The 11,708-nt window shown below is 37.5% G+C and overlaps 1 protein-coding gene across 1 annotated transcript; it reads left to right on the top strand.

Moving 5' to 3' along the window:
* The first annotated feature begins 1,121 nt into the window (after window positions 1–1,121).
* LOC141439974 (actin-binding Rho-activating protein-like) lies at window positions 1,122–11,399 on the top strand. The gene is made up of 5 exons (XM_074104434.1): window positions 1,122–1,139; window positions 3,441–3,577; window positions 3,819–3,996; window positions 10,177–10,269; window positions 10,588–11,399. The coding sequence occupies exons 1-5, from the start codon at window positions 1,122–1,124 to the stop codon at window positions 10,699–10,701; spliced, it is 540 nt and encodes a 179-aa protein (XP_073960535.1). The 3' UTR covers window positions 10,702–11,399.
* Window positions 11,400–11,708: the final 309 nt, after the last annotated feature.

Raw genomic sequence — 11,708 nt, 5'->3', positions numbered from 1 at the left:
TGGCCCGAATTTCAAAATTCATGTTTTGTTCTAAAGGACATACTTCGGAGGCAACCTTCGAATTTTTATAGCACACCTATAGCGATTTTGGCATTTTTAACACTAAGTCAAGTATTAACATTGATAAATATCATTTGGTGAACTGGACGTGATAAAGAAGACCGTAGACTTTTGCTACAAATCACTAAACCATGAAAAAAAAATTTAACAAAAAATGGGACCGTCTTCAAAAACCTTGAAAATAATTTTCTATACTTAGTTTGAAGTCGGTGCCTCAGCACGAGTCAGCAGGAGTAATTGAAGCCCAACACAAAGCAATCTATACATTTATGCAAAGCCTTAAGCAAAGCTTAGTATGAAATATGTATAAATATGTACAGTCGAACAAATAGAATCATGACCCGGGATGGAACCTTTGTGCTACTATTGTCATGTTGACATCTCATACTTTTGTCAAGGAAATCATAGTGAAATTGATTATAAAATGGTTCCACCCTCGGTCATGATTCAATTTGTTCGACCGTAGATAGAGCAAATGCTCTACAAACCAGGAAACTCTAATTCGATAAAATAATTCGTACGCGCGGAATGTGTTAGTAAGGAAAGAAATAAACATTAAACACATTAGAAGCGTACGACGTAAAGAATAAAACCGCTGCTCATGGATCTTATCTTCCTTTTTTTATGGAAGCAAAAAACACCAATAACTGCGATGTTGTATAACCCTGATTGGACGAGTGGTTTGACCTGGCCTCTCAAGCAGAGGATCGTGGGTTCAAACCTCGGCTCGCACCTCTGAGTTTTACGAAATTTATGCGCGAAATTTATTACATTTGAAATTTACCATGAGCTTTATGGTGAAGGAAAACAGTTTGCTTGAGAATTATTAGTACTTTATGAGTAAATAACAGCCTAAGGTATAAAATATACCTAAACTTGGAAGATTCCGTATAAAATACGAAATCCTCAGAAAAATATTACTTAATTTTTTCGTAATGGCTACGGAACCCTATTTTAGGCGTGTCCGACACGCTCTTGGCCGGTTTTATCCCTTAGAGTCTCTACCCACTACACCGTATGACCGTAACAGGAATGTATCGGGAACGGAATGGCAAGCGTACATGACAGGCGACGGGACGGTTAGTTACAAAACGTGCTAGTGGGCAAAGTCTCATACTTTTTAATACAAAGAATATATTTTTGCCTGACACGTTGCTATTACAGTCATGATCATATACGGTTTATCTGAAGATGATGACGTCACCTTCTTTTGCCTCGTACGGTCACTGTATAATATCTATGATAATATCTGCCACGCAGCGGAGCGTGCAACAATATCTGACACGTCCTCTGGCCCTAGAAATATTAATTCACGCTTTGTTGAGTCAGATAGATGCTGGTGGCTGTACAGCGTTTTCTACATCTCTCAAGCTTATCCGGCTGCGTCGCCTTATTCGTTTTGGCCAGTTTAAAATCACTTTAAACTGTAGAATAAATTAATGTTGTTTCATTAAATTCATCGATACGTTTAAACGAAAACTAAATACTATCAACATTAGACTTGGCCTGGTATAAATTAATTATCTTATTCTTAAAAAAATGCAAACCAGCTGTTGCAAAATGCATGTTTTATTTCTGTTATGCAACAACATATGCTTAAATTAATTCATGAATGAGGAGGTTAATATTCGACTTCATTATATAGGTACCTATACAAATTGCACCAAATCATTTGTAATGTAGTAGTTAGTTGCAATGGCACTGCATTCTTCGAATTACTTTGACTTATCGCATTCCACAGTTCACACGAATGAATGGAATGTTCAATCATTTACAAAATACTATTCCACTATCGGAAATATGTCCCATACGTGAATATACGGAATGTTTGAATGTAATGGATATTCAATGACAAAACTGCAGTATATTACCTTAAAAAATGGAACTCTCATCTAAATGCTTGATCGCTATCGTAGTTTTTTTTAAAGTAAATTCAGTTCATCATCACTCTTCATAGTGCATTCGGTCCCTCTCCTATCGTTCACTTGTACTCGTTCATTCTATCTTCTTCGAGCTGATTCTCACTTGTCGGATGTCGGGCCCGGATTTTAATCGGATGTTCCAGTGGCAGAACATTTTATATGAAGCTATTCACACTTACCCAACACAATTTTCTATAGAAATAACTAACACTGACACGATACGGATCCGACACCCGACAAGTGAGAACGGGCTCTTCAGCAAAGGCGTTCGAACAAGGGTCAATTTATTGACGTATTGTTTTGGGATACGATATTTTTTCTAAGTAGTCACGAAATCTATTTGTTACTCTTTTACAGGTAAAGGATTTATTTATAAACAAACAAATAATATATACAATAATTAACAGAAATAAATAAAAATAGAACTAAAACTAACTTACTCTAGAATTGTTGGACCTTAAACAAATTTCTTATACAGATAGCTGGAAATGGAAAAAAACAGGAATTTCAATTTAATTATTAACTAGACGTAATGATTCATGCGAGCGAAGCCGCGAATAAAAGCTAGTTACCCATAAGATAACCTTAAATATTGCGAACGTCGTCAATTGTGTGTGTCGGGTTAGAATTACACATCTCCATTTCTTCCGTGGATGTCGTAAGAGGCGACAAAGGATATAGGTTAAGGTATACCGTAGGCGACAGGCTAGCAACCTGTCACTATTGTACCTTTTTTTGTCAAACTTTAAACCTAAAATTGCTAAAAGTAACTCCGAAGCGGCAACGTTTCGTGTGCTCTGCCTGCCCCATTTGGGAATACAGGGATGATGTTTGTGTATGTTTGTGTCAATTATTTAATCTGTGTTTCTTTTCCGCAACGACATTTTTCTTCTATTATTCTCGGCGGGGCTATTCTGGTCCGGCGCCCGTTGCCAAGTCGTATTGATTTGCGATGGACATTACCGAGACAGCATTAGTGGCTAATAAATGTTTTCAATGAAACGAGGGAATTACAGGGTAACGGGATTTACACGGGATTCGCGGGTATGTTTAACAAGCGGATTCCGCTACATTGACCGCTTGTTTGTGGGGACATGGCACTTTTGTGTAAAGCTACACTTACAAGTCTTACAACTCGTATTTTCGAGTCAAATATGCTGTATTTCATTCTTGTTTTTTTTTACTTACAACGGAACGGAGAAAGTTTAAAGCGAGAGGTTGTTTGTTTGTTCATAAATTGAATGTATCGATGTTACTTAAAACATTCTGACCAACTTAGATACGGTTATATTTGCCTCTAAACTGTTGGTGATTTTTGTTGGACATGGGGTTCTTCATCATCAACTTAAATACATAGCTTTTTAAACGAGCAATATTTTATATATCTTGTGTCCTCTGTGTAAACTGTGAATCATTTAAAATGATGTATTATTTAAATGGATTTTTCTTTTTTTGCAGAGTTCCTCATTGACAGACCTGATTTCAGCATTTGACACAAAAGCAAATTCGCACACAGCCCTACAAAAAGTCACGGCTTTCAGTGGACAATTTGACAAGAACATAAAACCCACATTCTCAAAGGAGGAGTATGGAAAGTAAGTGTATCCTTCGTTACCTAATAATAGTCAAAGAACTATACCTAACCTTGCTAAATCGTAAATCAACATGGTTGCGGAGTCACGAGGTAGAAGGTTGTAGTTAATTGACTTGGACTTCACACACACAATTTATAATATTAGCAGGCCTTCCACTTGATTGATTCATTTTTTACCCATGCTGAATCTTTTCGGATTGAAGATGATCCCTTTCTTTTAATCTTGTATACCTCTTCCTCAGGCCAATTCCTGGGTCCATGACGGAGTTCAGAGGAGCGGAGGCCCAAGCCAGGGTGTGTTCAGAGATGAAGGAGCTATGCAGCATAATACATGACTACGGGAAGAGTCCATGCAAAAGCCTGTTGCCCCCGGAACTGCAGGACGCCACAAAAGTTATCTCTTTTGGAGAATTATTCTCGGTAAGTAATTAACCGCTACTAATTTATCATCATCACAGCTTAAATACGTCTCACTGCTGGGCACAGGCCTCCTCTCAGAATGAAAGGGCTTGGACCGTAGTTTCCACGCGGAACCAATGCGGATCGGGAATTTCATGTATACACACCATTGAATTGCTTTGCAGATCTGTACAGGTCTCCTCACGATATTTTCGTTTGCCACAAAGCACGTGGTAAATTTCAAATGCAATTTCGAGCTTGAATTTCGTAAAATTCAAAGGTGCAATCTCGGGTTTGAACCCGCAATCCTCTGCGTGGGAGTCCATAGGTCAAACTATAAGGCCAATACGGCTGTTGAGTTGTGGCCAAAATATTTTTACCAATATTATTAATGCGAAAGTGAGAATGTTTCTTATTACTTATTCTTATTTGTTACGCTTTCACGCTTAAAGTTCTCAATCGATCGTGATCAAAGGCCATGCCAGGGTAAGCTAAGTGATTCGGCTTGTAATTTTTATGGATGATGTAATATATTAGTAATTAATCTGGAAAACTTCAGCCCCCCAAACCTATATAGTTACAACATAAAAAAAACGAAATATCAGTTTAAATCGGTTAAAAAAGTTAAAAAACTGCTAATTTTTTCTGTTTTTTTTTCTTACTTCCACGTTAGCGACCGCTCCAATTTTTTAATTACTGATACTAACAAGCTATAATATTTTTTTTTCTAAATTATTGCTGAGGAAAAACATGGAAAAATCTTTACATAAAATACATTACATACATCCTACAAACGCTATAATATAAAGCGGAATGATTGAAACCTCTTTAGAGAAACGTGCATGTTGCATACTAAATACCGGCCACTTACAATACATTTTATTAGGTTATAAAAAAATCTCCTATTGATTATCGTACGTTAAGGCCGCCTGTCATAGCTCATTAGAGCCACCCGGCACCCGACCAGCACCGCCCCGACTTTCGGCGTCCACTCGTTGTCGACAGGTGGTCCAAGGGTGGAGGCCGCGTTAACAATGAGTGGACGTCGCGTGGTCAACGCTTGAACGTCGGGTGGTCAACGAGTAAACGAGTGATTTTTTTTAACCTAATAAAATGTAAGTGGACAGTATTTAGTATGGAGCATGCACGTTGGTCTAAAGAGGGTTCAATCAGCGTTTTTAGGATGTATGTAAAGTATTTTATGTAAAGATTTTTCCATGTTTTCCTTCAGCAATACTTTTTTTAATTATATATGTTATAGCTTGTTAGTGGCTATATATCACTGGTGAAAAAATTAGAGCGGTCGCTAACTAACGTGGAAGTAAGAAAAAAAATCTGAAAAGTTTAGTCAGCAGTTTTTTAACTTTTTTTCTATGGCTTGATGAAAAGGTAATTTATGTCTTATAATCATCTTTAGTAAATGTACAACATATGTGACGTAGGCTAAAATCGGTAGGCTGGGAAAAAAAATATTAAAGAAAAATCATATTTCGTTTTTTATTTCTTGTAACTATAGAGTTCAGGGGACTGACATTTTTGAGATTAATTGCTAACGTCACTAGTACTGAAACTCGCTAGGGGCAGAATCACTTAGCTTATCCTGGCACGACCTTTGGTATGGAAGCAGCTTATACCCTAATTAAACACATAGGCTACTTTTATTTCACCCCATGTTTTTGCATATGTTCAGGTATTGGTATTTCTTCATATAGATATGTTAGACTTTTTTTAATTATTGACATATTATTCACGACTTAGCCACGCTTTAAATATTGCTAAAAATACCTGGGCGTTGAAAGCATAATACGATTTTAAACTCTCGCTGTCTAAATCAAATTAAACGCGACGAGTCAACGGGAGCCGCTTACCTGTCAGATCAAATGTGAGCAAAACTCATTTTGTTGGGATTTAAGTACCAATTACGGTGCTTAAAAATAATTAAAACGCCTCCTGAGGGTGCGTCGAGTTCATAATAATACTCATTGTTGAACATATTACGTGACGTCGCTTGATCGTAAAATCCGCCAGATCATGAAATTCCTAGACATAATTATCATAGAACGCCGCCATTTCATGATTTAGCTAGCTAACACCGTTATATCGTTCTAACCTCATCGTATTATGATTTTTCTAGTGACTTTATTTTATGATTTAAATTCGGGTTTAAGCCCGAATAATGCTTTCAAATGAAAAAAACGCATTTAAATCGGTTCACCCGTTTAAGAGCTACGGTGCCACAGACAGACAGACTGACAAACAAACATAGCGGTCAAACTTATAACACCCCTCCTTTTGCGTCGGGGGTTAAAAATTAGTAATGACCGCGATAGTCTAAAACATTGTGTTGTCTAGTGACGTAAAGCCATATCGAAATCATTAAATTCGTTTCGGCAGTCGTACACAAAATTTACCCAGTTTCCCAGGTTCAGTGAAATGTGTGTCGGCTCCTCAGTCCTGTAGGCGACTTAACTCGTTCACAGAAATGATGTTGATACCTCCGAAAGGCGATTTAACGCTGCTAGATAAAACAACGCTTTACAGAGCCGGTTGACAATATTGTCTCGTTAGCTAATATTGTCAAAAATACTATAGAAATAAATAAAATAGTATGACTCAAAGCGGAACGAAATGGGCCCGGCTACGGAAGTAATTGTCGATTGCCCTAATCTGATGTAGTATACTCGGCTACCGGATCTCTAAGGGTTAAAAAACCAAAAACTGTAATCCTTAAAATTACCTGCATTTGATCGCACAATACTTACTAATACTTACTATGGAGCACAGTGATCCAAAGTGAGACTTGGGCTCCACGCCAGATTACGCCATGCCATGCCTTACGATCTTGAGCCAGCTTTATCAGCCTTCTACCCCGAGATCCAAAGGGTATTTCAGGACCTCATCCTTCCAGCGGTACCTGGGACGTACCTGCCACCTGGGAAGTACGCTCTTTACGGCTCCGTCATCTCCCAGCTTTTTCACGTGAGCCTCCGGAATTAGGACGCTTTGGTCTCTCCAATTACATTGGGCTCAGATACTAGATCTTCAATTTCCGTATTTTCTCGCATAATAACGTTAGTAAAATAACTTACTAACTTGGTGCTGACTACTGCTGATACTTCAAAATATCGGGTGGCCATTAAGGTGTAATACTTTCAGTTGAAAATAAGTCTAATGTTCGATTATCTATCCCAACGCATAGATAAATTCCAATTACTGCTATCTTGTCTTCATCTCTGATTAATTTGTATCCGCTACGTTCTGATGTGCCCACAAAAGTTTACATGTAGCTGAATTTAGGATCTTTCTTAAATACGCTGGCAGAAGATCGAAAATTTAGTAGCTTAAATTTCTCAAACAGTAAATAAAATTTGTTGGAAGCCGAAAGCACCTAATCATTCGCAAACGGGGAGTTTAAAAGACAAATAACGGCCTCCATTTAACGAGGGACTTTGGATAATGTGAAAATTAGATTCACATTGTACCCATCGCTGATTAAGCATATCAAAGGCTGTCAAGGTCTTTTAAATTCCATTTCGAACTTGTTTCACACAGAAATTTCATGCGCTTGATTTCAAATGGAGCAAATAATATTATTACCTAGGAGGACATAGGGATTCGAAGACAGAATTTCAGGCAAAAATACATGACGTAAATAAACATTAACATTTACGACGCTTCATTAACAAATCCTTACTACTTAACCTCAATAATAAACCAGATTAACTTCGCTCAACTGAACATAAAATACTTAAACCAAAATCGGTTTAACACCTTGTAATTTTCCGTGCTAAGCTTAGTGTTTGGTTTCAACGTAATTTAGTCAAAGTAAGGCTTAGTTCTGTCAAGAAAGATTGTTCTTGGAACTTGTATAATAACTGCAACACGTGTTCGTTCGAGTTGTTACTTATTTACTTAGCTAAGTAATCTTGACTTTTGTTTCATGGAATATATTCGGATAATGTTTATCACAGGCATAAGAGGGCCAAGATGAAATAATGAAATTGTAACCTAAATATACAAATAATATATGTTTTATGTACGAACACTTTGAATAAAAGTCGTCTAAATGGTTATTATTTCCGTCTTCCTTACCTTAAATAAGTAATCGTTTAAGCAAATTGTATCATAAAAAAGTGTAAGCATTTTTTGGAATCAAAGAAATTTCACAAGTTGCTTGCAAATTTTTTTTCTTTATTTTAACCATTATATTTTCCAATTTTCGGTATTTCAACTATATGTATTTCAAATTTATACATTATAATACGTACCCAAGAAATTGTATGAACAGCGCTTACTGGCGCGGGCGCGTGCGACGGATTTTAATACGTGTCCGGATTGGGACCCGCGAGCGTGCGCACGCGGCGGGCGTCCGCGTCAGCTAGCGGAGGTACTAAAACATGTAGCAGCATTGTTATTTTTTACTAGTAAACATTTTAACGTCGACAGTTCAAGGTCGTTTCACTTTTTCCAAGACTGACGGCCACAGGCTTTGTAACCGTCAACGTATGAAAGTATACACAAAAATATTCAGGCGCGATAAGCCGATATATTACTATTTTTTTGAAATCTTCATCATCATCATCATGTCAGCCGAAAGACGTCCACTGCTGGACATAAGCCTCCCCCTAGGCTCTCCACTCAGACCGGTCTTGTGCTTTTCGCATCCACCGCGATCTCGCAATCGTAACCAGGTCTTTGCTCCATCTTGTTGGAGGCCTACCGACAGCTCGTCTCCCGGTCCGCGGATGCCATTCGAGAACCTTTTGACCCCATCGGCCGTCAGTCCTGCGAGCAATGTGCCCCGCCCACTGCCACTTCAGTTTCGCAATTCTTCGGGCTATGTCGGTAACCTCAGTTCTACTGCGGATATCATCATTTCTGATTCTATCCCGCAGAGAAATCCCGAGCATAGCCCTCTCCATAGCCCTTTGAGTGACTTTTTGTTTTTTTTTAATCGTACTTCCTGATATATGCATTAAGTAATTTTGAAATTGTGTCTTCAATGTAAACATTTCTTCTCCAATAGGATGCAATGTATTATACGTTAGACAGATGTGTTACATCGAACTCTGTCTCCATTCCAAGTGGTGACGTCACGCATACCGCGACGCGCCGAGGCGTCACGGTCAACATTTTAAATTTGGAATCGGTTTACCAAAGCTTGGCGTAATTAGCAGCGCGGCGCGTCCTAATATGGCCAGATGAGCTACTACGAGTACGAAATTCTAAAATCGAAGTTCGTATCGTACCGTCCCTTTCACTTTCATATTACCTAATTTACCTAATTTATTTTAAGCGTCAGTTCCCTACAAATATTTTTATTATATGATGTAACTAAAAATTTATGCTTTTCGCAAATTTTCCTTTATCTGTGCTATTAGACGTTTCTTTGTACCAAATTTCAAGATTCTGAGTTCACGGGAAGTACCCTGTGTGTGGTTTTGATTCCCTTACGAGTGTCGAAAATAAACGGGTGTCTGTTTTGATTGTGTTGGCTTAGAAGTTTGATTTTTTCACAGCTCCAAGAGACAGTAGACTTGAGTATTTGATATAAATTTCAGCTTGATACCTCCACGCGTTCCTGAGAAAAATAGTCTTGACAGACGGACGGACGGGCAACAAAGTGATATAAGGGTTCCGTTTTTTCCTTTTGAGGTACGGAACCCTAAAAATAGCTAAACAAGTGCGACCTACCACAATGGCTACAAGAATCTAATTTTATTCAAGTAACACACACAAATATAGAGTTTTAGTTGCGTCCATCCATATCCAAACTAATAATTTCGGAATTTCGATTCAACTGCGCAGATAAAATAACTAAATAATAACCTCGGCAAAATAATAACCTATGTCATAAGGACTCATTTCAGTTTGTAGTTTTCTGTAGATAAAAGTTCCTGGAAAATTTATTTCTAGACCGAGAAACCATAGGGACCCCTAGAATTTTCCCGAAATCGTTCAAACCACTGACAAAAAAAGAACGGCTTACATTTCGTAGAATTTCATCTCTCCACTAATTGAAAAACGTTGTTTTTGGCTTTTTTGGAAAAACATGTTGAGAAAAATGACAATGAAAAATGTTTCTGTGTTTAACAGCAGCCATACCCGACGGATATAGGCCTCACAAATCGCGAGAAGTTTTCTAATTGATATAATATTTTTTCTTTTCAATGAACTTGACGAACTGTTTTATTGTTTCAGATATACACCGTGATCTCAGACAAGCTAGTGGGCATCCTTTTACGAACAAGGAAGCATCATCTCACATTCTTCGAAGGAGAAGTATTATTCCAGGTAAGAAAGAAGGACACCTATCTTCCGATTTAGGTTTAGTATCCACAGGTAGGTTTAGATTTTATAGGGGTTCCACCCCTATAAAAATCTAAACCTACCTGTGGACTGTACCATTTTGTCGGCATAGGTAATATATCCGTGCAAAATTACAGCTTTCTAGCATTGATAGTCCTTAAGCAAAGCCGCGGACGGACAGACAGACAGACAGGCAGACATGGCGAAATTATAAGGGTTCCGTTTTTGCCATTTTGGCTCCGGAACCCTAAAAAACGGAGTTGCGGGTAACGTCTAGTTTAAAATAAATCTTTATTATTTCAGAAACGCGACGACGACGTGCCAGTATTCCTCATGATGCCCATGGACGAGATTAAGACCTACTGTGACAACAAAGCAATGCAAGCCAGAAGATCTGTCTCTCCAATGCCTCAATAAACTAATAGAAAGTGTTTTTTTTTCTTCTTAGACATGCAAAATACATAATCTGTGACTCATCAAAATCATAGGCTTAAAAAACTTTTATTTTAAATGCCATCTGGGTGATATTTAAACTGAAAAGTCTTCTTTAAAGTGGACGAATGTTAGGAGCGTTTATATCTGCTGAGCTGGCAACGTTGCATTATTGTTCGTTTTTCTCGATTATTCCATAAAAATTTCATGAAAATTAAAAAATTTGGTCTGGAATAATCGATAAAACTAACAAAAATGCAACGTTACCAACTCAGCAGCTTTTTTTTCACAGGGCATAAACTCAACTAGTTGCTACAGGCCCTTTTTTCGAACCAAATGTCAAATTAAGTACCTATATAAAGTTGATAAGCCCAAAAATACACAATGGTTCATTTGATATAATATAACTTAAAAAACTTTACAATCACTATATTTATAAAAAAAAACACATAACGTAAAAACGTTATGCATTTTGATGCAATGCTTTTCAACTTTATGTATTTTTGACACCGTTCACTTTGTCATGTCTATATAAGTATAAAAAAGAACCCAGCCTAAATATGTTTATAATAAATAACATCCATACTATCCCATTAATACTATAAATGCGATAGTATTGTAAGTCTGTTTGTTTGTTACTTCATCACGTCTAAACCACTATACAGATTTAGATGAAATTCAGTGTGCAGATAGTTTGAGTCCCGGAGAAGGACATAGGATAGCTTTTATCCCAGAATATTGCATAGTTCCCGCGGGATAGTGGTAAACGAATTCTGCGCGGACGGAGTTGCGGGTAACGGCTAGTTCTCAATAAATTCTCAATCAAATTTTGAAAAATACCTTTACCTTACCTCTGTACCTTTTTGTGCTCTATAAAAATGTGTGCTAAGATGAACAATGATCCATTGACTATGGAAGCACGGAGTGATTTGACACACAACATAATATTTAGGTATCTTGCAAAATGTTTAATTGTAAGTAATATGAATATA

The sequence above is a fragment of the Choristoneura fumiferana genome, chromosome 21 (genome assembly GCF_025370935.1).
Source record: "Choristoneura fumiferana chromosome 21, NRCan_CFum_1, whole genome shotgun sequence".
Classification (NCBI taxonomy): domain Eukaryota; kingdom Metazoa; phylum Arthropoda; class Insecta; order Lepidoptera; family Tortricidae; genus Choristoneura; species Choristoneura fumiferana.
Note: the sequence above shows the minus strand (reverse complement) of the source record. Positions and strands in the feature narration are given on the sequence as shown.